Genomic DNA, 25,097 nt, shown 5'->3' with positions numbered 1-25,097 from the left:
AAGAGACAAAAATAAAGAACAAGTTAGATACTGGAGGTAATGGCCACTGTGGAAGACGATCATAAAGAGGCAGAGTTAAAGAGGCCACGGAAAGCAGGGAGAGATGGGGGGATAATTGGGAGGAGGAGGGGGAGGGACGGGAGGAAGCTGTGGAGGTCTCATTGTGTGCAGCTGATGAATAGTGGGATTCAGATGGTGGTGGGAGGTGGCCAAGCACAATAGTGAAAGTAAGGGCTGTGTTTCCAGTTTTCCTTCTGCCGAGGATCCTTTTACCCTCACTGTGCTGTTGCCCCAGCAACCCAAATCATGGGTTAGCTCAGGTTTTAAACACCACCTTGGGTTTGCTGGCTTGGATCACATGCTGCATTGTTTGGATCTGTGTGTCCTGTGATTATTACAGTATGATTAGTCACGCTTTGGATTTAAGAAGTGGGGGTTTTCATGCGCTCGCAAAGTTGCCCATCCACGTAGAAGGTTGTAATGTAGATATAGGGTAGCCATTTTTATGGTATGTGTGGGAAGAAACAGCAGGAGAGCAGTGTCATAGAGGTTTATACTCCATTACATAATGTTACGCTAACAGGGTTCAGTTTATTTTTTACTGCAACGTGTCCCATGTAGCACTTGGCTTGATCACAGGTCTTTAACTTTTGCACAAAATGAAAATGAAAAATGAAATTAGTGACTTTTTAAAATCTGTTATAGTCAGCATTGATGTCTGCATAAAATAAAAATCCAGGCTATAGATGCTGGATTTTTAAATTGTCTTAACCTCCATGAATATTAACCTTACTTTTTTCAGTCCAGTGAGGTCATGTGATTGTTAAAGACAGATGTAGGTGAAAATATTACCCTGACTTTTCAAGGCTGATCTTATGGAAGTTTCTTTCCACCACCGAATAAAATAAAATTAAAAAATGCCATTTATGAGTCAAAATTTCAACTTACTAACTTCCAGAAAATAACTCAGAATTGAGAAATTGACTTCCAACTGAATTTTGAGCTACTAAGTGGAAATTTTGAGATAATAACCTTAAAAAAAAATAACCTTTTTGTTAGTTTTTTTAATGGGAAAAACAAGTTTCCATGCGATCTAGATTGGGTCAGGAATTTTAGAAGAACCTTTATCCATCCATCTATTTTCTTCCACTTATCCAGTTCGGGTGTTGCTGGGGGACACAAGTTTATCCAAGCTAGCATGGAGCGGGAGGCAGGGAACACCCTGGACCCTCCCAAATTATGGAATTCGTTGCCATTGCACCTCTTTCATTTTAAAGACCCTCCTCTTCTGCTTTACTTTGACCCAGTTTGATATGTTAATTTAATTTTTTGCTTTTATTCTTTTTTGTTTTTGAACTGCATTATTTTATTTTATGTTGTCATTTTTGTTTATTTGATATTAATTTTACTTTATTCTGATATGTTTTTATGTTATGATCAGCACGTTGTTCAGTGCTTGCTGTTTTTAAAGTTCTTTATAAATAAAGTTGGCTTGACAGATTGACACCGTCACAGGGATAACAGAGAGACAGATAACCATTCACTCTCACAGTCATACTTATGGTCAATTCGGAACACATGCATGACTTTAGACTGTGGGATAAAGCTGGAGTACCCTGAGATAACCCACACGAGCATTAGGAGTTTGCACAGAAACTGTTGCCTGAGAATTTCTGTGAGGTAACAGTGCCAACCACAGCATCACAGTGCTGCCCCCATTCTGTCTCATACCTTCCAAAAAACATATCCAGTTAAAACAGGACGTCATCGTGAAGTTCTCACAAAAATGTCACATACTAATTTGGATCCAGATATCCTTTTGGATCATGTCACGCACGTTGAGGAGGGAATTTTCTGCCTTGCAGAGGTACGCAGAGACACTCAGACAGCCCACAAGTTCATGAAAATGCAATAAAGACTCACTGGAATAATCCTGTGCTGTGAGATGAAAGGTTCGATTTATTATTAAAACCTTTTTAAGAAATGGAAAATCAGAGAGAGTGTCGTGAATCACAGAGTTTAGACCAAAATTCAGAAACGTAGTGCCATCCAAATAAACCAAAAGCAAGCCTTGATGTTGGCTGGTGAAAGTAACAAGAACCATAAACACAAGCCAGAACATTGTGCAAGCACACAAGCTCTGCAACAAAGGACAGAGGAAGAGCAGGGCTTAAAAACACACACAGGTCATTAGAGGAAGTGGACACAGGAGGGTAACGGAGGGGAAAAGACCAAAGGAAAAGAGAGGGAAATACAAGCTGTAACTGGACCAAAGGATTAAAGGCCCACGTTATTAAGGATTAATAATATGAAAATGTAAACAATAAACAAACTAAAAGCCAAATGGTAAATAATTATTAACGTTATACAATGTCCATAAGCTCTGAACTCATGGTCCAAAAATAACAGAGTAGTTTATTTCTTGGGTTGTGTGAGAGGGCAGGGTCATTCGTCCTTGTGCTTCATGGAAGTACCAGATCTAAAGAGCCAATAGTGCTGTGGTATTTCAGCTGCACTGTCCATGTGTTTGGCTGTATGTCCTATTAAGTGTATGTTTGCTTTTACCTCTACTTCCTATGTAACCAAAGTACTTCTGAAAATGATGTCCAGGAAATGAGAAAAGTTTGGAAAAAATCTGAATCCAAAACATACAAGCTTTAGATCAGGTCATAGTCACTCAGGAAACTTGCAGGACTGCAGTCTGTTTCATGGTGACTAGCACTGATTAGCATTGAACAGTTGGTAATGTTCTTATTGTTATATATTATATACAATACTGTGTAAAAGTCTTGAGCTGCCACCTCTGTGTGCTTCAAAGGAGCCAAAGTTGTTGTAATTACTTTAAGCGGTCTCCAGGCTTCCTGACGGTCTTTCGAAGTTTTATTTAGACGTTAGCTGCTTTTTACTCTTTTTCAGTCCACTCCTTGTACCTGACCATTTTCAGATGAATTTTTTTGTTTGTTAAACTATAGAACACTTACCTGTGAATCAACAAGCATAAAAAAGGCAAAGAGCTAAAGGGATGAACTACTGTTGTGTCTACACATAACAGACAGCTTAGCAAAGAACCCATTTTAAATGTTAACTTTAGGCTGTTTGTTACAGGCAGCCTGTTCCACAAGCACACCATTGTTTGCATTTTTTTAATTAAAGGTATGAAAAATGCTAAAGATAAAACAGTTTGACAAGGATAAAAAAAAAGTTTCAACTTTGTCCTTAAACTAAGCACACAGTTGAACACTATCAGTCATGGACTGGCTTTCCCAGAGCCCAGACGTCAACATTATTGAAGTAGACAACATCCAAAGAAGAGCTTTGAGTGTCCTTCGGGAAGCCTGAATAACTGTTCCTGAGACTACTTAAAGTTGTTACAGGAAAGCTTGCCTGAGAGAGTTCAGGTTGTGTTGAACAATGAAGGTGGTCATACCACATCTTGACATTCGAGCTTGTTAAAATCTTATTTTATTTGGAATAAGGAGGCCTGACTGCAAGTGTTAAACTACCACCTTTTTATCAGGAAGGTTTCTCAACTATCTTTGCTGGGTGTCCTAGGGCAGCGGTCCCCAACCCCCGGGCCTCGGACCGGTACTGGTCCGTGAGTCGTTTGGTACCGGTCCGCGAGAGTTGAGGCTCAGGTGTGAAATGTATGGTTTTCAGGGTTTTTATCGGTTTTCAGCTTTATTTTGTTATCGCTTTTATCGTTAACTCGGTTTTCCTGGGTCTTTTCACGTGTGTTATGAATAAATCTTCTTTTTTTCGGTACCGGCACCAGTTTTATTTTGTTGTATTTATCTGCGACACCTTATTGCCGGTCCGTGAAAATATTGTCGGGCATAAACTGGTCCGTGGCACAAAAAAGGTTGGGGACCGCTGTCCTAGGGTGTCCAAATCCAGTCCTCGAGAGCCACTGTCCTGCAGCTTTAGATGCATAATTGTTCTGACACACCTGAATCAAATAAATAGCTTGTTACCGGGCCTTTTGCCAAACTTGATTGCATGCTCAAGAGGTAATCCAACCATTTGATTCAGCTGTGTTGGAGTAGAGATGCATCTAAAAGCTGCAGGACAGTAGCTCTCGAGGACTGGAGTTGGACGCCCCAGGACTATACAATGTGGGTCAAACACAGACTGACTGATGGTTGATGCTGATGCTAAATGTCAGTTTACCCTGGGCCACATCCGTTTTGACACATAATTGATTAATGACCATCATCTGGTCAATACTTTCAGTTCAGCTGGTATATTTGTGTGAGATGGTAAATGGTGCTAGATGGATCGAAGCTTAAACTTTGTCCACGCTCAGAGAAAAAAGTAACCCAAGCACATTTTTGAAAAGCGTCCATCTTCAAGATGACCACTTCTTGACACTGAACAAAATTATCAGTCAGTCATCAGTTTTCCCCAGAACAGCAATTTACCAGAAGCAGTACATTCCTAAAAGCTTCTAAACTCTATAATCAAGTTAAATCCCCTTTGAAGTTGCACCCATTTGCATTTGCGGCTCACATAACAGCATATGGAAGCAATTGGGGCATAACAGGCATAGAGCACAGCCACTGAAGCCCACAAAGCCCCGGGCCCACTCTCAGGGTGTCGGGGAGACCGTCCTGGCACCAAGCACTCCTGCACACAGACATAGATAAACACGCTTTTACCGGCAGCGCGGTGCACCAGACCGCGTGCCAATGGTGCCCTGCCCGGTTTGCAGGCTGCTGCGGATAAGAACAGACATCCAGCTCTTCTATGTGTCAAATAGGCGATATCACAGGGCTGATGGCAGGGTTAATCACCGGCACATCACAGATACCGTCTCTCTGACCCACTTTTCAGAAGGAATTAGACTATCGCCTAATCTTGCACAAACTGCTCTGTTGTGCTAGATGCTGCCACACAAGCTTTTTTTTTTTCTGCTGGCACGGTCAAACAGGATGAATAGTGTGAAGGCGATTCTGCTGGACTGTGAATGAGGATGGCCTCACAATGTACACAGTGTTCACAACTTAAATCAGAGAGGAGTGTAATGACTGTAACAACAACAACAACAACAACAACAAACTTTAGTTATATAGCGCATTTAAAAACCAGTGGTGTACCAAAGTGCTTAACATGCAAGAGGGTAAGATGAAGTAACAGGGAAGGATGAGGGCTATGGCAAGGTACCAAACCGTGCTCGCAGGTTGAATGGCATTAAAACACACGAAGGCAAAAGAATTGCATATAAAAGCATAAAAGAAAGCTAAGTGTAGAGGATAAAACAGTCAAAAAATTACAAATGAATTAAAAGGAATTAAGAATAAGCCGAAGATAAGAATAAGCGTTAAGCTAACTATCAAGCAAGCGTTAACTGGTAGAAAAGGCGAGGCTAAATAAGTGGGTTTTTAACCGCGATTTGAAGGAATGGATGGAATCAGACTCGCGTATAGCGATGGGGAGGTTATTCCATAAATCGGGTGCAGCCAAGGCAAACGCGCGGTCACCTCTAGTCTTCAGCCGAGATCTCGGCAGTACCAAGAGTGACTGGGAAGATGATGAGAAGAAGAAGAAGAAATGACACAGTTTCCATGCACCTTTTAGTTTTAATGCATTTAAGCACATTCTGCTTTTGTTATATGAATCCTTGTGCTGCTCTGCAACATGGCAGATAACTGTGTTTCTGTGTTTTTTCCAGGTGCTGCGCTGAAGCCCACCACTCCAACTAAAATCTCTGAAGAGGGCGACGATGTTTTGGGGGATTACACCGTTGGCGAACAGGTTTGGGTCAACGGTGTGAAACCAGGAGTTATCGCCTACCTTGGGGAGACCCAGTTTGCTCCAGGACAGTGGGCAGGCGTCATACTGAATGACCTAGTTGGCAAAAACGATGGTTCAGTGGGTGGCGTGCGCTACTTTGAGTGCCAGCCCCTCCAGGGCATCTTTACCCGACCCTCAAAGCTCACCCGACAGCCAGTCGGAGAGGGGAGCGACAGCCACTCCACTGACTCAACCCAGAATCAGACTCAGCAGGGTGGCAGCGGCGCCCCCGCCGGCCAGCGAGTGGTGGTACCGCTCAGAGAAGGCCTGCTCAACAGCGCCGTGAAAACAGGAAATGAGTCTGGGTCCAACATGTCCGACAGTGGTTCGGTTAAAAAAGCAGGAGATAAAGATCTTCGAGTTGGAGATCGAGTTTTGGTGAGTAGACCACATGTAACATTACCATTACATCATGGGGCTCAAACATAAGACCCAGGGGACAGAATAGGCCCAACAAAGAGCCCACCAGACAACTTTGGAAAACATGAAAGAAGGTATAAATTTTGGACTTAAGTTTTAAAGCTTTATTTTAATCTTTATTCAGTAATTTTACATGTTTATTTCTTCCAATTAAAGCCAAAGAGACATGCAATTTCTTTCATTTACTGTAGAAGCATTTCATTATCCGGTAGAAAATGAAATGTGCAGTTGAATTTGCACTTATTCTTTTATTAAGGTGCTCAAGGATGTTTAAATGTGTAATCAAACTTCTTCAAACCCACATAAAGGCGAGTGTCACTGGTCTGGCCCACAATGTAAAATGAGTTTAAGATCCCTGATGTACATGATGCAAAGCTCTGTTTGCGCCACCATTGCACAAACATGTCGGGTGCTTTACAAGCCACAGACAGAACTGTGTTGACCTTCCCATGTAACCATGTTCCCATTTGCCCTGTTTTTAACAAATGCGAAGATAAATAATTTATAATAAGTAAGTAAATAATAAGTAACTGAGCAATGACTTCCTAATTAGTATTTCATGCAGGCCTCAGTAAAACTGGATTCATGCAGTGTAATGTGAGAATGTCTCACATTACACTGCATTTGATTCACTGGGGAAGTTCAGTTTTTCCTTATTTGGTCTTAGTGCTAGGATTTAACCTTCACCCAACCTCTCTTGCATCTTTTTCCTTTTCCATCATCCTTTTCCATTCTCATCAGCACCGAAGCTGGTGAGAATGTCACTAAACCTCAACAGGAAGAATATGTTTATCTGCTTCTTGCATTTTCTTCCCACTGGCTCCTGTTAGTCTATACAGCGCCTACTGTATGGGATTATCGGGTCACGTGGATTTCCATTAAGTGATGGACACAGGGGATAGCTACATCAGATCCTGCTCCGTTAGAAACGGGGGAGCCCGAAAGCCTTCCTCCTGGTCAATATTGTAAATCACTCCGGATTACTTTCAGCACTTAAGAGAGGAGATACCACTGCTGACACATTGATCTGTGAATCCATTTTCCTAAGCCTCTCCTGTGTAATCCATCTCACTGCGGCGGCTCGGATCTGCTGCCATGCAGTTGTGTCACATTTGGAAGTACAACACCGCCTCCAAAATTTTGTGAAATGAGCAAAAACTATGAAACTCAGATTACACACTGTGGACAAAAAGGAAAGTCTATTTTTCTCCATTAGGTATTGAGTTATGTGATAGTAGCAGTCGACACTCTGGGGGCGTCTTTGCCAGAGAGCAGGGCGAGGCCCTGACAGAACGCTAGAGTAATACTGAACTAAGGGCAGACTTTGCTGATGTGTGTTTGAAAGTTTGCCTCTAGAGAATGTCACCCAGATTTTTTTTTTATATATATATAAAAAGATGAATTAAAGAAGTCTTTCCCAAAAGAGGGGACAGCCTCAGACCCTTGGCACCTTCGAAATCCGAGCACCCATGGGAAGTTCAGAACTGCCTCTCCTTTGTTAGCTTTAGTATTTAACCAGAGGCTGTCCCCAGAGGCCATCTCTGCTACTGGAGAGATCAGCAGAAGTTAAATGAGCCTTTTCTTCCAGTGGAACTGCATGTGATGTGGCAGCTGTTTATTTGAATAACTCCAAAGCCACTCAAAGGCATGCTAGTCACTGAACTTCTTCCTGTTGCACAATCGCAAAACCACTATGGTATTAGTAACTGGGCGTATATGGCTTCTTATTACTCTGGTTTTGAGATTTTAGTGGATTATAGTCCATCAGTGTATACGCATTCACTTCTGACTCTTTATCTCTTTAAAGCCTACTGGGCGTAACTCTTGAAGCTGTTTTCTGAACTGAGCGGTTTCTGTCATAGCTACCTTGGAAAAACCTAGAAACTTCTCTAATGGTTGTTAAGACTCATCATTAAAGGTACAGGGCAGGTCGTCAGATATCAACCTTAAAAGAGGGTAAAGAGTTTAAACCATCATTCAAAACAGAAAAAAAATCATTCAGCATTAGCTCCACCAATTGTTTCACTGCTGTCATTAGCCTATATTCCAGGGTTGGTCATAGACTGTAAATAAAAGATGGATGTTGGCACTGTGGATCTACACACTGGTTTTGAATCAGGTGTTCTGAAGCCTTCATGTTAGTACTTTGGCCTTCGCCATGTTGTTTTTTTGGATCTAGAAGTGACCACATTTTTGCCATATGGTTAGTGCTAGAATATCAGGAAAGGTTAGCAAGTTTGGTTAGCTAGCTAAATTCATAAACTGTGTACACACACACACACACACACACACACACACACACACACACACACATGCTAATTAAGTCACAACCTAATAAAATACTGTTGGCCTTATAAAGGCTCTGAACTGACAAACACAGGTTCGAGGTCCAGTTCAGTGAATTGAATTAGAGGCCTAGCAGACAGTTGCAGACTACAGCTTGATACAGCTCGTGTGCAGGCTAATGATAGGTTAATAAGTAGTGCATTAGCCATGAAATGAATAATCTAAAACTAGGACTTTAAGTCCTGGAGCCAGCAGACGTAGATGAGAGGTTTTCTATAAAGTACAGCACTTATAATCCTCTCTGCAAGCTTGTATCCAGAGAAAGAAGAGATAAAAGGCGTAATATCTAAAAAGGTTTTTTTATGATATAAAGTTTATGTTTTTATATGTTTTTACAAAAAACTGCTGTTCCTGCATGGCCTTTTGAGACCCTGATACAGGATAGAAATCATCCAGTAACCAGCTTGTATGGTTACTGGATGTAAGGCTAAAAACACTGGATGGCTGTCCATTGCACTCTGCTCGCTAATGATCAGGAACTCTAGCTATCATGCATTAAATGCTTCATTTACCAGCTGGCTGTCCTTTAAAATGTTTAACAGACTCATACAGGAAGTGAAACATGTTGTATGGACAGCTAGGCTATGTATTTCTTCTTTATGTGGATGCTGGGGTGACTCAGCATTGATGCACAAAGTGATATAACGAGAAAGTGTGCATATATATCTTCAGGATACCATCACAACTGTTATTTCGTGGCATTCTGTTGATAATTCTCATAAATGTTATAATACTTAAAACTTGCAAATCTGACACAGTGCACTTTTGCACACTCTGAGTTATTTTCATGTTGAAAAGGTCTGCAGGTGTGCTCTAGGTGTGAATATATGTATGCTAATCGGAATGCGCAGGTGCTCGGTTGTTATTGTTGCAGCAAATTTGCAGCTAAGGGTGGACGATACAGCCTTGAAATTATATCTTGATATTTCAAGGAAATTTGCAAACTTAGAGTTACTGTCACTGATGACAGATTACCTGAGTCAAAGTGTGAATATTTGGCTAGAAGGTGTTGGCTGCAGTATGCAATAGCAGTGACACAGAACTATACACAGTGTATTGACTCACCAGGACTCGAAGGTGAGAACAAGAGCAGCCTAGGTAGTGTTTTCCCTGCAACTTTTGAGTAAAAGTACAACTTTTAAGTATAGCTGTGTAATGATCATGTTCACATATGGCTTCTTCTTTGTATGATAGACAGCCAGTGATAGACAGTGAATTCTGGAAGCATTCCGGAGTCCATGCACTGATTTCCAAGACATAATCATTCCTGGTTTTAATGTAGCGCTGCCTGCAGGGCCCAAAGATCACAGACATCCAGTACTGATGCTCAGCTTTGACGCTTTTGCACTCAGGGATTTCTGTAGATTCTCTGAATCATTGATGAAAAATATTTGTTTAATTGTTGCAGTTTCTTTCCAAAACTGGTGAAACTCTGCCTCTCTAAGATGCTGTTTTTATACCCAGTCATGTTACTGACCTGCTGCCAATTCACGTAATTAGTTTACTTTTCCACTCTTTTGTTGCTGCAGTCTTAACTTAAAGCTTGTTGCTGCCATCAAATTAAAAATGATCTTTTTCTTAAATTGGCACATTTTTTCAGCTCATAAATGAATCTCGGGATAGAACTGTTTTGGCCTTTGCTAACCCTGATGCTAATTTCTGCTCCCGAAGTTTTATAAACCTGCTGCGGTCAAGTATATGTTTATTGTAACATTTATTATGTTTTAACAAGTTGTTCCTGCGGCTGCTTGGGGTTTGGGGTAAATGGATTTTTTTCGTGTCACATCTTGATGTGGCATAAAAAAAGTAAGAATAACTCGATGTTGGGATTCAGTCGTGTAGAACGGTTTTATCTCGAATACCTTGGAGTGAAGCTTTCAGATGACTTTGAAAATAAGAGGAGCCAAGATTGGGGCTTATGCTGACTGGCTGCTTTAGCCCTGCTGGCATTTTAACACAGAGTCACTGAGACATCACGCACCCCAGCAGACAGCAAACCATCTCGGTTTAATAACTTGTGACACCACAGTGTTTCTTGGCACAGCTTCCTCTTTGGCCTCAGTGGTCTAAGAGAAGGACAGAGTCAGCTCAGGAGTGGAATATTAATTTGACAAGAGAGGAGTGACTCACCACGCCTTATTTGAGTCTGTCCTTGTCTTCTGTTTCATGCTGAATCCAGCCATGTGTAAAAATATTTTATAAGAGACTCTGATGGACTCCAAAGCAACAATTACGCTTCTTAAATTGTAGATAAATACAGAAGCATCTGTTGCTCTGAGCATTTTTCCACCTGTTCAGTGCACTGGGAATGGGAGTATTGTAATCGAATAATAGGTAAATAGATACAGATGGAGATTCAGGTAAATGAAGTTAACACAAAGGAGATGAATAAAATGTAACCATGTTGCTTTTGTCATCTCTGACTGTAGCGTGCTTTCTCTTTAAAGGCTGGCCCTCCTCTTAAATGCTGAGTATCTGTACATGTCTGTGATGGTGTTTGTCATAAATGTGGTCAGCATGTGTGAAGGACAGTCCTCAGCCATCAGTTAGATCATCTTCCTCACAGGAAACCTACTTTTTTTCTGACTGGAAAATACAGAATTGAGAGAAGTGAGTGAAGCAGAGTTCACATGTATTGAGTTAGCCTAGTCAAATATCTCATTTCTAGAGTAAGTTCAAACAGCTGATTAGCCGAATGATTGAAAGTGAATAAATAACAAGGTTAGGTGCTGATGGAAGCAGAAAGGAAACGATTCTGTTTTGACTTCTATAATTACCAACTGGATTCCTGGAGGATTTTTGTGTTGAGTGTTGTCTTTGAGCGTGTTTAATATATTTATAATGACAGGACAGTGAAACTTCTATGCAAACAAAAGCCTAAAAGCATGTTCACGTGCTGTACACATCCAGAAACAACTGCAACAGACACATCATGTTACAGATAGATCAGATTCTGGCTTACAGATGTAGGTCCAGTACTGGTGTGTGCTGGCAAATAATGACCCAAAAAAAGTAGGTTGAGGTAGTGGAGTATCACAGCTGTGCAGATAGAAATACTTTGTGTACTTTTCTTCTGTTATAACTTTGTTTTGGGTTATTTATGTGCCTTTGTTTCTACAGCAGACATTTTCGCTTATTAGGAAGAATACACACGTCCCCCAAAAGCATACCACTATATTCAAGTGTCCAGGTAAGACAGTTTGACAGGGAGCTTAATTTTATTGTGTGCACCTGTACATTAGAGAAATAGAGACCCTGCTTATGCCCACACCCACAGATTTACTGTCTCGACCGCAGGAAGGAACATCTTGAACAGAAAATGCTAAAATTACACCATCATGGCCTTAACTGCTGACATTTCTCATTAGAAGAGCATCCTGTGTTTGTGATGTGGATCCTGACCAGCAGAGGAGTTCAAGGCCATTGTTAGAAAAGAGATATTTGAGAGAAAAAAGTACACCTCGACCGGTCTGTTTACAAGCTTTTAAAGTTAAACCAGAGCACAAAATTCAAGAAACAGGGCACTGCTTTCATCTTCACATCTAAAACACATAAATATAAACATTCACTTTCGCTCTGTTCATTGTATCAGCTCGATGGCTGTGAATGAAACTTGTAGCAAAATACTCAACAGCTGTGTGTCCCTCCACTGGCGCGGGGTTTTCGCTGTTTTAGATGCTTGTTTGATGCGATAACATGTTTTTTGTTCGTTAAGTTGACGCTTTTCCTGAAACCTTCATTACTGTGTTTACTGGACACTTAACGATAAGCAATGTCCTAATGATTGCATGAACGTGTTTGGTGGATCTTTGCAGACGTCTGAGGTGACTTTGTAAAATTCACGTTAGCAACCAGTGCATCGTTTCATGCATCTTCATGCATCTTTACCTTCATGCATTTGTTGTCCTGCAGTTTATGGTGTGTTTTCAGGCAGTTGAGTAAAATAGTTACGTTGCACTGTTGCATATGCTGTAAATCCAAAGTGTTCCCACCTTTTTCATATATGACTTATTTACTGATTGATTGATTTGTGACTGTGAAAGGTGTACCATGAAGCTAGTTCAATGGAGTCGGGCTTTCTTTGCATTAGCTGGCTTGACAAAACCTAAACCCCCAGTCAGAGATAACGGGTATCTCAATGATTGTTCCAGGATCTCCGCTTACTGTGACTCTTCTTCTCTCCTTCTAAGTGTCCTCTTTCCATAAGTGTAACTTAATGAAAGTCTGCATGTGCTGCGTTTAGGGGAAGTATGTAAATTGTAGTACCGGTTACTCACGCCACATATTAGAATTTAAAATGAAAGCTCCATTACAGTAAAGTCTGAAAAAAGTAAAGGATCCATATATTTCCTGACTCAACTGCATCTTAAATAAGTTAATAGAAAGGAGAGCGCATCAGTAGCAACGGTCTCTATCTTACAGAAGCAAAAGGGATTATGGGAACTGATGTGTGAAATTGCATAGAGTCAGATTTGATAATAATGTTAAAGACAGTGTAAAACTCAACAATTTGACACTTTTTATTGAATTGTTTGTATTTAAGCGTAACTGATTTCTTCCCTTTGTTGTTGTCGTCAGGTTGGAGGCTCGAAGATGGGAGTCATACGCTATATGGGGGAGACAGACTTCGCCAAGGGCGAATGGTGTGGGGTCGAGCTGGATGAGCCTCTGGGGAAGAATGATGGTGCAGTAGCTGGTACAAGGTATATACAAACACTATGCATGCCTCAAGCTCCCCAAATTCCTGCTCTCTTCTTACCCTAAAAGGAAATCAAGGGGAGGGATGTGGATCCGTCTGCTCAGCCGTCTCATCTGTTTTTCAACGAAACAGTTCGAGCTTCTCGCTCAGAGCTGCTCTGGACTGTTTTTTATCCTTCATATTTACTCTTTCAGACTCTTGCTTAGTCCACATAGCACACATCATTCCTCTTTCAATCATGGGAAATGATTCAAAACATTTGAAATGTAGTTCCAGGCATTTTGAAGTGCTGGTGGAATTTTAGAGCCAAGCAACAAGAATGGAAAACTCACATTTTTTTAATGATACTCAGGATACTCAGGATCCAGTAGCACACATTCTGGATCTATGCTAGATTTTTCTGAATAGGTTATTAGTTTGTTATAAATATTATACAATGATACTTTTATACCCAATATCAAATATAGACGGACAGTGAGGCAATAAAACCAAAACTACATGTTCCATTAAACTTTAGTTAGAAGGGAAAATAACAAAACAGCATGAAATAAAAACACAACAAAGGCGTGTTTGTCTTGTTGCTTATTTCTGTCAGAATTTTATAATTTTTGGACCATAAGATTAGACTGTGACCAATATTTGAGAGTCTATAAAGTTTTGCTTGTGAGTGTTGAGCAGTGACAGACTGTGAGGAAATGGGGGCGTCCTGAACACTGCTGGTGAATCCGGGTGGTGTCTGTAGAGAGGGAGAGCTTACAGGTGAGGTTTTTTTTTACAGGTCTGACTTGAGAATGCAGGAGAAAAGAGATTGGGTCAGGGTACCAGTGGGCGGGCGGGTGAGTCGCAGGCTGGTCCCTGAATCCACTGGGAGCCTGGTTGTGAGCTCCTGACTCCTCAGGGATACACTTTTCAAGGACGAGGTAAAAGGCTTCAGGCAGACAAGTTACCACCATTGTGGATGCAATGAACTGGCAGAGAATAACGTAGTCACAGCAGGTCCATAAATGCAGTCACAATGGATTCACAAAAGGCGTGGAAGTTCAAACCCAGGAAGACCAGCTCCACTCAAGGGAACGACACAGGCCAGCAGGGCAGCTCTCCATCTGAAAGAACAAAAAACCTAAAGCCTTATAAATTCTTAGCTAGAGATACTTTAAGAAAGGTTAGAAAAGTCTTTGCATTCCTGTAACTTAATGTTCTTTTCCTTGTTAGTTAATGAGCAGGTAAATGAAAATATACTCACTGTCCTCTATATATGACAAAGAAATCCAACAGATACTTTGCAGCTGTCACCATGTCGGCTTTTGGAATCTAGAAGAAGTTATTAGCTTAGCTCGAATTCTAGCTAGTTTTGTTAGCAAACTGCAGTTACTGGCTAGTTAGCGTAAAAACAGTAACAGAGACAAAATACTAGGATTTAAATAACCAGACCCGTTTGTTATCTTTCAGTACAGTTAATCATGAAACAGGTCATATTATCTATAATTCGAACAGATAATCTCATAAAAATACCATAAACATATTTTAGATTGACTAAAGTTAGCGGAGGCCTAGCTCACAGCTAGTTGGCGCCACTTCAAATGTTGTTTTTTTAACTTTACACACTAAAGAAATGCAAAGGGGTAATTATATAAAAATTCCCTCTTTGTCTAATATTAAAATGATGATGATCTGATAATCTGAAACATGTAAGCGTGACAAATATGCAAGCCACTAGGAAATCAGGAAGGGGGCAAACACTTTTTCACACCACAGTACTTGTCATGTAGGGGAATTAGCTATAGAGAAAAAACTGCTTCTGGTACCTGGCTATAACTAAGTGTGTTTATTTCTGCTATAGATGCGGACCTTAAAACACGGGAGGCCATGTTAACATGAGTCACTTTTGGATTGAGCCTCAAGTGGCCGCTTCAGGAACTGCAGTGTTTGTCACTCATGCGTCTTCATTTTTCACCCTGGGAGGTTGTTACGATGTACTGTATGATGCAGCTGGCTTCCCGACTCTTTATTTTATTATTTTATTTCTGTTTTTATTCACAAACCAATTAAATGATGTTGCAGGAGCTGTAAGACAAATTTCCAATATATCAAATATTAATATATATTCAAATATTGTTACTATTTATCAAAAATTCCCTTCTCTACATTGAGAAATGTAAATGCATGTGCCTAATAAACTTATTTATATTCAAAAACTGAAAACCTATTGCAGATACATAACTGTAAAGCTGCTCTGTGACTTCTAAATAATATCCTCAACCGCTTGCATCTTCCCCTTCTTCTCTTCCTGCAGATACTTTCAGTGTCTCCCTAAGTTTGGCTTGTTTGCTCCGGTCCACAAAGTGATCCGCATCGGCTTCCCCTCCACCAGCCCGGCGAAGGCTAAGAAGAGCAAGCGGGTGGCAATGGGAGTTTCCTCTCTGGCCCACAGCCCCAGCAGTTCCTCCATCAGTTCAGTCAGCTCGGTGGCCTCCTCTGTAGGCGGACGTCCGAGCCGTGCTGGACTAGTAAGACGACTGCAGCACACCTCAAATCCGCCCTTAGAGGGGGTGGATTTGAGGGCGGGTGATACAGTGTGTGACGCATTGTTTAAAATTTTGGGGAAATGCACTTATTTTCTTTCTCACAGTTAGATAAGATGGTCGACACCACTCTCATGTCTCTAAGCTTCCTTTGAGGTCTCAGCCAGTCCTGATCTCTTGTCTTTTATAGTTTAAAGTGGACCTAATCGGCTGATTTTCAGCTTCATGTTTATTTTGAGATTCAAGTAGCTTTATCTTATTTACAGTAAAAGAAATTACTTTTATTCATTTTTTTATCTTAAACTGGCTGTTTTAGGTTCTCTGTTTTTAGGGAAACTTGTCTAGAAAGCCCCTTCCTTCTCACTGCCCCCTTCTTGCCTGTCACCTGCCTCTGCCATCACCAGAAAATAAGATTCCTCGAGAAAAAGACCAGGTTTATTTATTAAGGTGAAAATTCAGATTTAAAAACTTGCAGAGCTGAAAAATGATCATATTTTGCATGTGTGTGGGGCTGTCGCTTCCTGAAATGACCATATAAGGAAATCCCTGCCAGCCGACATCAGCCAGAGCCAAGAGTAGAAAAAATGGTGAAAACCTTATGTTGAGGATTTATATTTATATACTCATGCTGTTTGAAACATGTTTAATTCACGTATGTTTAACAGTTTGGAAATATTGTAACAGTATATATGGATATAGTTATGTAAATCTCTAGATTGATTGATAGATAGATGAGAGAAAGCGTATTGCTAAAATGCCAGTCGGGGGCTGCTGTATTGACACTTACCCTAATCAATGCATGCTTCAGTGAATGATCCCATTTGTTGATTTTTGGCTATAATTCGGCTTACACTGCTGACTCAAATAACTGTCCTCATTGAGGCAACAAAATGAAATAGCCTTAACTATTGCACAGTAGCTAATACAAACCACAAGTTTGTATTGCAGGTCCACTTTAAGCAAAACAAAACTTGTAGCAAGTGAGTTTAGAGGAGGTGGGCAAATGTTTTGTTACCTTTGGACAGATCCAGGCTAATTACATATTCCTGAGCCGAGCTAAGCTAACTGACTGCTATCTATGGAGTAATCTTTACCATACAGACATGAGAGTGGCAGAAATCTTCTCATCTAAGTGTTAGCAGGCAAGCAAATGAGAATATTCCCTAAAATGATCCCTTTAAAAGTCAGTAAGTAAACATAACCACAGGGTTCATATGTATATGCATGTAAAACCCATAACCCTGTTAGGCTTGGCAAAGCATCTCACTTCTCAGCTGCAAAATATTTTTATCCAAATATTAAAAACATCCCTATATTTTGAACGTGTCATTGTCCAAAAACCTGCGGACCTAACTGCAAAAACCCCCCAAAGAATTCACAGGAATGATTATTAAGATTAGGAAGATCTGTTTATTAGTTGCTCATAATTCTGTTGCAGCTGAAAGTCTTTAAATCTAATGAAATATCGTGGCCGCAGATTCAAACAGGAGGATGATGAAGTAGTTTATTGTACTGACACTTGCTGATCTGCCAGGCGGTTTATGTTTTCACTTCGCTGCTGACTCTAAATGTCTGACTGTGCAGCTGAAAGTGAAGTCAGACATCTTGTTTCATACACTGCGTCTTTAAGACTAATATCCTCAGCAACAGCTGGCAACTGACTGAAATGAATGGGACATCAGGGTATCTCGCATCGATTTTAGCATCTGGGTTTGGGCCAGGTCCTGATGGAGAACACTACCCTTTACTTTCCTTAATTGTTGGCAGCACTCAATGGAACCTTTGTGAATGATCAGTCTGATGGCACAGCACAAAATTGTCTTTCCCAAAGATGCTTCATCCTGCACAGTTTTAATTTTCTTAAGTGGTTAGACAGCAGGCACCGTTTTTAATTTGGATGGTGAATTATGGGCACAAATTTGCACAAGGATCTCTGATTCACTGTGAACGTATGAAGCTTACTGTGAGTTTATGTGCTACATAATAGTGTTGCCAACACAAAAGCATGAATTTGTTACCTTACTGGTTGTCAAATACACAGGTATATGACATTAAATTGAGCCTGACTGACACCTTTTATATAAAATGTCTACACATAAAAGCGCAGATATAATGTTTTATGTGCAGAATGCTTCAATCTAGCTTGTTGTTATTAAAGAAAGTTCCATAAATGCTGCTGAAATGAGATGAGGTATAGAGGGCTGGCAGAAATCCTGTCAAAGAGCATCCTCTAGTGGCCAAAGAGAATACTGCACCATTCACTGTGATTAAATGGTTGTTTTTGGTCTTCCTGTTGCAGATATTCCCAACCAGCCAGATATTTCCTCAGAGAAGAACAACATGTATATTTTTTAAAGCCTTATGTAGCTAACAATTTAGAAAATAAGTTTAAAGTTTGCTGTTATTTTTTTTAATATGACTTATTATGAAAAGGTAAAGACCTGTCATGTCACAGACAGCTGATTTCCTGTGATCACAAAGCAGATGATGAAAACGATGAAAGTCTGATGTCAGAAGCATCGAGATGTTGGATTCTGTTGGATCTTAGAGGGATCTGTGCGGCTAACAGGATAAACGATGTTTCTGAATGCATCAAACCCAATCTGCATTTCCTTTCTGTTCACACTTTCATCCTCTTCTTAAAGTCTTATCTCCTTTGTCCCCCTCCTCCTCGCCTTTAAAGCTGACGGAGACATCATCGCGCTACGCACGGAAGATCTCGGGCACCACCGCGCTGCAGGAAGCCCTGAAGGAGAAGCAGCAGCACATCGAGCAGCTGTTGGCCGAGAGGGACTTGGAGCGGGCGGAGATGGCCAAGGCCACGAGCCACATCTGCGAGGTGGAGAAAGAGCTGAGCGGCCTCAAGGCTCAGCACATGCAGGTACGAGGAAGTAGGGAAAACTCAGCTCGACACTTACTTGGTCAGGCACAACGTCATGTCTTAGAAAACAGAGGCCCAAATACAGGACACTGGCAAATGTAATAGTAATAGTAATAGTAATAGTAATGGTAAACAGTACTTTAATAACTTAAGGAAACATATGAAAAAAATCATAGAACAAGAAGTAGAAACACAAGGATAAATCCTCATCTTATTTCACTTGTGCATCCTCAGTTTCTTTCCTCACCTCCTCTCCTCCTGCCTAACAAAGTGGACAAAGTGATTTAAGAGATTTAAATCAAATTTCAGGTGTGGTTCATGTTCGACGTGTGATCGCAGATGTTATATGAGCCAGTTTAGTGGTCATTATATTTAGGGCTAGCTTTAATTAAATTCACAGCCTAGCGCAGTGTGACAAGATACACAAACTCCTGCAGTTTCTAATTTAAATAACTGACAACTAAAAATCACATAAATGCTTTTAATCAGTTGATAAACACTTATTTGCAGAAACAAATATTTCTTCCTCTTTCGTATCCAGATGTATTCTAGGATTTTAGGCCTCCATCACGGCACACTGAGGTTTAGGGCTGATTGAGGGGTACAAGGAGCAGATCAGAAGATAAAGACAGGAAGTAAAACTGTGAGGCATGGATTTAAAAAATTAAGCAGAAATGTGAAAAAACTGCACAACACAAAGAAAACTAAAGAGACTATAACCATTTTAATACAAGGAATGTAGTTATATTCTAGGTGACCGTGGTTCAGGGGGTTGGGAAGCTCATCTTGTAACCGGAAGGTTGCCGGTTCAATCTCCAGCTCTGTCTGTCTTGGTCGTTGTGTCCTTGGGTAAGACACTTCACCTACTGCCTACTGGTGGTGGTCAGAGGGGCCGATGGCGCGATATGGCAGCCTCGCTTCTGTCAGTCTGCCCCAGGGCAGCTGTGGCTACAACTGTAGCTTGCCTCCACCAGTGTGAATGTGAGAGTGAATGAATAGTGGAATTGTAAAGCACTTTGAGGGTCTCGAAAAGCACTATATAAATGCAGTCCATTCATATATAGCTATTTTACAACTGGAGAAACAAAAACCTACAATAGTCTGTGTCAGAAGGGGCAGGTGGGGTGGTTATACTTGAATTTTACTTAAAATGTATTTATGTTAATGTTGCTGTCTGGCTGATTTCATGGGAAACAAAAGCATAGTTTGGGTTTTTAAAAAAATCACCATTTCACACACTTTTAAAGGCAGTCTCCCATTTACAGCCCGCTTCTCTGACCACAATTACGCACATAGTAATGGTCACAAAACCGACCCCTCATCATCTCGCTTCGCGCTGCCCACACAGTGAAAAACGATGCTAAAGGGGCTTTTACAACGTGACACCTGCGCGTCCTGACTGAGCGTCTGTATGTGACGACTTGAGACGGAGAACGGGTGGAAAAGGGAAACCCTTTGTCGTTGTGAAAAAATTAAATTTGTGTCTCCTGTTTGCAGTATGTGACAGAGAACGAGAATGCTCTCCAACAAGTCAAAGCCATGCTGGCCAGCACGCAGAAGGATAAACTGGAACTGGCCAATCAGCTCGAAGAAGAAAAAAGGTAATCGCTCACACATCATTCAATTCCATTCAGTTTTATTTATATAGCGCCAAATCACAACAACAGTCACCCCAAGGCGCTTTATATTGTAAGGTAGACCCTACAATAATGCATACAGAGAAGACCAAACAATCATATGACTGCCTTTGAGCAAGCACTTTGGCGACAGTGGGAAGGAAAAACTCCCTTTTAACAGGAAGAAACCTCCGGCAGAACCAGGCTCAGGGAGGGGCACTCCAACCAGCACCTTAAAGAAACTAGCCTTAAGTGGAAGTGGATTATGAAACTCCACTGAGTTTTGTATCCAATATGGAGAAAGCTCCACACGCAGCCACACGCATCTAGTTTTAGTTTTTAAATTCAGTTTTTAAATATCTATTCTTGATTCCTTTGGATAGAGGCGACACTGTCCCAAAGCTTCCAGCCCCAAGTGGGACTCCTCGTTGTCACGGAGACAGAAAGTTTAGGGTTTGGATCCATATCTGAAAGCTCAGGAAATGACTTCGCTTCCTGAGGTTACCAAGCAAAAACAGTTTGTGCTCCTAAAGTCAGATATTATGCATACATGCATGTGACGTGCACAGAGGACAAAAAGCAGGTAAATGCAGGCTAATCTTAGCTTCCTTTTAAATATAAATAAAAACAAATTGCTTAGAATGTTTGAACTTTTCCCGGGAGACGTTTCATTGTCCGTCTCAACCAATATGACAGAAATTGTGACTTCTGCAAACTGCTGTGATTGTCTGCAGTGCGGGTCGCTCCCTGGACACTGTGTGAGGCTTGAATACTGCTCAGCTAATTGTCCCTTCTTTATTTCCCATAATGCTTTTACAGGAAAGTGGAGGACCTGCAGTTCAGAGTAGAAGAGGAATCCATCACCAAAGGAGACCTGGAGGTATTTATCAGCATTAATAGCTGAATGAAAAAAGCGTATATGCTTCACAATGTGAATCACCGTAATATTACACGTCCATGTTAGTCACAGGAGACTGTTTTCAACCCTGAAAGCTCTCTCAGCGTAACGCACATCCTGGACATCGGGACAGAAAGGAAGAGGAAAGGGAAGAAAAAAAGCATCTGGGTGCATAAAATAAACCTTGATGTGATAATGTGCAGAGTTCCTGAATTCCACATATGTGGCTAAATAAATACAGAGACGTCAGACTGGGTTTCTAGTTGAACAGGGTGTGCGGGTCGGGATTTCCTCAGCTGATGTCTCATGAGCGGTTATAGCATAGAAATACAATATTTTAAAACTGATATAAAACACGAGACACAAAAGCTTTGTGTAAAACAGAAAGGAGTTGTTTTTAGTCAAATACTTTGATACTTGATTAGCGTATATGTAACGAATCCAAAGCTCAGACTTCATACAGCTTTTTTTCCCTACACATGTATCTGTATAATTTCATAGACAGCAGATATTCTTAATATCCGCTGTTTTGAGCACAGTTGCTGTTCAAACCTTTTGTTTGTGAGGCACAGCCAATCAGAGAACAGCTGGCTTAGAGTAAGGAGAAGCTAAAACAGCTTGACTCAGGCAGAAAACAAACTTAGAGGCTAAACCAAGGTGCAGAATAAGATAAATAAGAGAAATTTATGTGCAAAATGGTTTAATAGAGTTCAAGAATAAAAATATGTAATCGGATAATAATAATAATAATAATGATAATAATGATAATATTAATAATAATAACAGGCTCAAAAAGGTGAACATATTTGTTCACTTCAGGACTGAAAGTTTTATTCCAAACAATTTTATCTCTTAAAAAAAAATGCAGATCGCATTTCAAAAATTATGTGGGTCTTTCTTGTCACATTTAGAAAATACCATAAAGTTTCTACAGTGAGCGGAAGCCATGTTTATTTGCCAGTCACCATTAATAGACTTAGACATGCTCAAAGTGCAATTAAGACGTTATCTCCTGTAACAGGGATAAGGAAACTATGAATACTATTGTATCAATTGGTTAAAGGATGAGGAACCCACAGGGATAAGTTGTATTTTTCCCCACTCTTTTGATAAAGTACTTGTTTTTTAATATATTTGCCTTTCATTCTTTCAAAAGATTTGCTGACAACAATAGGATGAAATTTCAGCCTCAACTAAGAAATCAGATGTTTAACAGTCATAAATGTGACTCTTAATGCCGATCATGTTTATTTACAGTGTTAGACATAAAACAGTGTATATGAATGCAATCAGACCATGTGTTTTAATGCTTTTTCATGGTTTCCACAGTCTGCGCTGCTTAATGCACATCATGCATTAAGCAGCTCAGACTGACGTGTCTGTGAGCCATCTGCAGCTGCAACTCTTGTGTTCTCTGGTCATGTACCTGTGACCACAAAGTTGTCCTTAACTGCAAATTGCACTTTCTGTGAAAGTGAAACGTAACCTCAGATCTCCTCCTCAGCTTGTGCACCCTGCTGCCGTCTGCAGAGCTGCCCTTTCATCATCAGCTGTCAGCCGTTTTGATCACCTTCTTTGATCTGTATGGGTCTCTTTTTCCTTTCAGCCTCCCTTTTCTTTCTTCTTTATATCTCTCTTTGTCTCTTCCCGTAGACTCAGACGAAATTGGAACATGCCCATATTCGTCAGCTTGAGCAGAGCCTGCTCCTCGAAAAGTCGAGAGCAGAGACGCTCCACAAAGAATTAGAGAAGCGGAGGGTAAAAAAACAAAAACACAAGCAAACCTTTGCCTGTGGCCACTGTCCCGTGCGCTTCTGCACCTGTTTGCTTCTCTGTTGATGATGACTCACATATCCCACCTGTGTCTGTGTCCAAATGTAGTTTAGAGATATGCAAAACATACTTACAGTCAGTACGTGTCAGCATACCGGCCCCATGTGAGTACACTACAGGTATTGTGGGCAGGAGGATAGGCCCCCACGCTAACAGGTACAGGTGTGAACTCCACAACAGTCACAGAATAGAATATGAGGACAACTTCACCAGAATAATTTGATACGAATCATAAATCTGTGGTTGAGACTTGTAATGAGTGTAGCGAGCTGATTGAAGTGTTGTAGTTTAATGGATTAGGCTGGTGTTCAGTCCAAATCCCATACAAAAGACCAAAACCAACAAGCAGAAGAGAGACAAACAGGCCCAAACTTTTGGTTCCACTGATGGCTTGAATCTTTTAAAAACAGGTAACATACTTATAGTTTGATTTTACAAAGATAGTTAAGTACTTTTATAATCTGGAAAAGAACTAGCTTTAGGGGTTAACATAAAAATTTATTTATAAAAATATAAAAAACCATGAAAAGCAGGGCCTCTTTGCAGTGACATGGTCCAAACCTTTCCCATTGCAGCCCACTTGTTGTCATGTGGGCATGCCGCCTTCTTTATGGCTTTAAGCGCTTTAATTTTCAGTGGGATCTATTTAATAAGCGGTGAAATCCAGTAAAATCCTCTTTAAAAAGTCTGGTAAGTTTGACTTTTCTCCCTGTACTTACACTGTGCATACACAGTTTTGCTTCAGTGATGGCTCAGCGTGCTAACCTGATCAGTGAAACTGCACGTAATGATCAAGGGGGTCATTGCACCATCATATGGTGATAAATTGCAATGCAATAAATCACAATGGATTCCCTCCTTTTGCAACTGTAATGAGGTCTGTGTTGTACAAAGCTGTCATATTTTATTGAGTATGACTTCAAACTAGCACCTGAGACCTTAAACTCAGCACAAAAGTGTTTACTGAGGTCAGAGGTCAAGTGAGAAGTACAGACATTTTCCCCATAGACGTCTATACATCTGGGCTTCTTCTAACAACCAGATCATGCGCCCCCTGCTGGTCACTGGAAAGAATGGCTTCACTTTTCAGATGGTGTTTTCTGTAGTCTCTAGTTTGCATTCTCTTAACGTGACTAGTACATGCATGGAACATACCTATTTTTTCAAGCCTTTTAATGTGAGTCAAACTGAAAAAAGCACAGTTTATGTCAGTCATGGTTGTTATATCAGCTCCCACCTCAACTCAAACCCAGGATAAATAAAGTCTGAGTAGATCTGGTTTTGGTCTTTTCATGGGATTTGTTTATAATCAATAATGTATCTATGGAATATTACCAGCTTTATTATATAGAAATAGATGGGAAAGTAGTGGGAATATGAAGTTTGTTATTTACTTAAAATGATAGTGCTCCTCACATTACACATGATCAGAATCATTAACCAGACTGGCTTTATCTGGGCCTTCCTCTGCTTCATTCCATCGCTTGTAATCAGAAAGCCGAGGCTTGCAGCTGCTTCAGCTTTTCTTGTGTCTAATGTTGCAGTTAGCTGCCATTAATTTTTATTTAAATGGTGATTTTCCACCCCCCCCCTTTAAACCAAAAGGCTGGCTTTCAGATCTGTCGCCTGCTGCACTTTGAGATGTCGGGACGTATCAGTCGAAACGGCACCCTTCCACTTAAGCTGTGGAGGATGAATCTCCCCAGGCGCCGCACCAATTTTTGAGCAGTTATGTAATTAGTAACACACGAGAAGTCGCTAAATTATTTACGGGATCCATTACGGACCCTTCGATGAATTTTTCAAGACAAATCATAGGCGGTGACGCCCATTTTAGTCGGCGCCACGAAGGACGTCCTTTACACCACTTTGACATGCGGCGCTGCGCTCCACGTAGACAGGCTCTTTAATAATAGACCGCGGTATCACAAATCAAACCGCGCAAGCTTGTGCTTTCAATTTTCAGCCATCAAAAGATAACAAAACACTTTGAAATGCTTGGATTCGTATATGCAGTAAGGTCTGCTTCTGCCAACAGGGAAGATGCACTCATGAAGCGGTGTCCTTGAGGTTGGGTAAGAGAACCAAGGTG

At 40.7% G+C, this 25,097-nt stretch overlaps 1 protein-coding gene across 4 annotated transcripts in view; it reads left to right on the top strand.

Moving 5' to 3' along the window:
• The window catches only part of clip2 (CAP-GLY domain containing linker protein 2), a 55,374-nt gene that overhangs the window by 9,415 nt on the left and 20,862 nt on the right, over nt 1-25,097 (top strand). For 2 of the 4 annotated variants that reach the window (XM_039618649.1, XM_039618650.1), the window contains exons 3-9: nt 5,669-6,168; nt 13,135-13,259; nt 15,549-15,762; nt 18,461-18,658; nt 20,156-20,259; nt 21,094-21,154; nt 25,044-25,094. In XM_039618649.1, the coding sequence (XP_039474583.1) occupies nt 5,669-6,168; nt 13,135-13,259; nt 15,549-15,762; nt 18,461-18,658; nt 20,156-20,259; nt 21,094-21,154; nt 25,044-25,094 (1,253 nt within the window). Of the gene's footprint in view, nt 1-5,668; nt 6,169-13,134; nt 13,260-15,548; nt 15,763-18,460; nt 18,659-20,155; nt 20,260-21,093; nt 21,155-22,825; nt 22,931-25,043; nt 25,095-25,097 lie in introns of all 4 variants that reach the window. The other 2 variants (XM_039618652.1, XM_031750336.2) reach the window with 2 other exon arrangements.

Source organism: Oreochromis aureus, linkage group 10 (genome assembly GCF_013358895.1).
Source record: "Oreochromis aureus strain Israel breed Guangdong linkage group 10, ZZ_aureus, whole genome shotgun sequence".
NCBI classification, from domain to species: Eukaryota; Metazoa; Chordata; class Actinopteri; order Cichliformes; family Cichlidae; genus Oreochromis; species Oreochromis aureus.
This window is presented reverse-complemented; position numbering and strand designations above follow the sequence as displayed.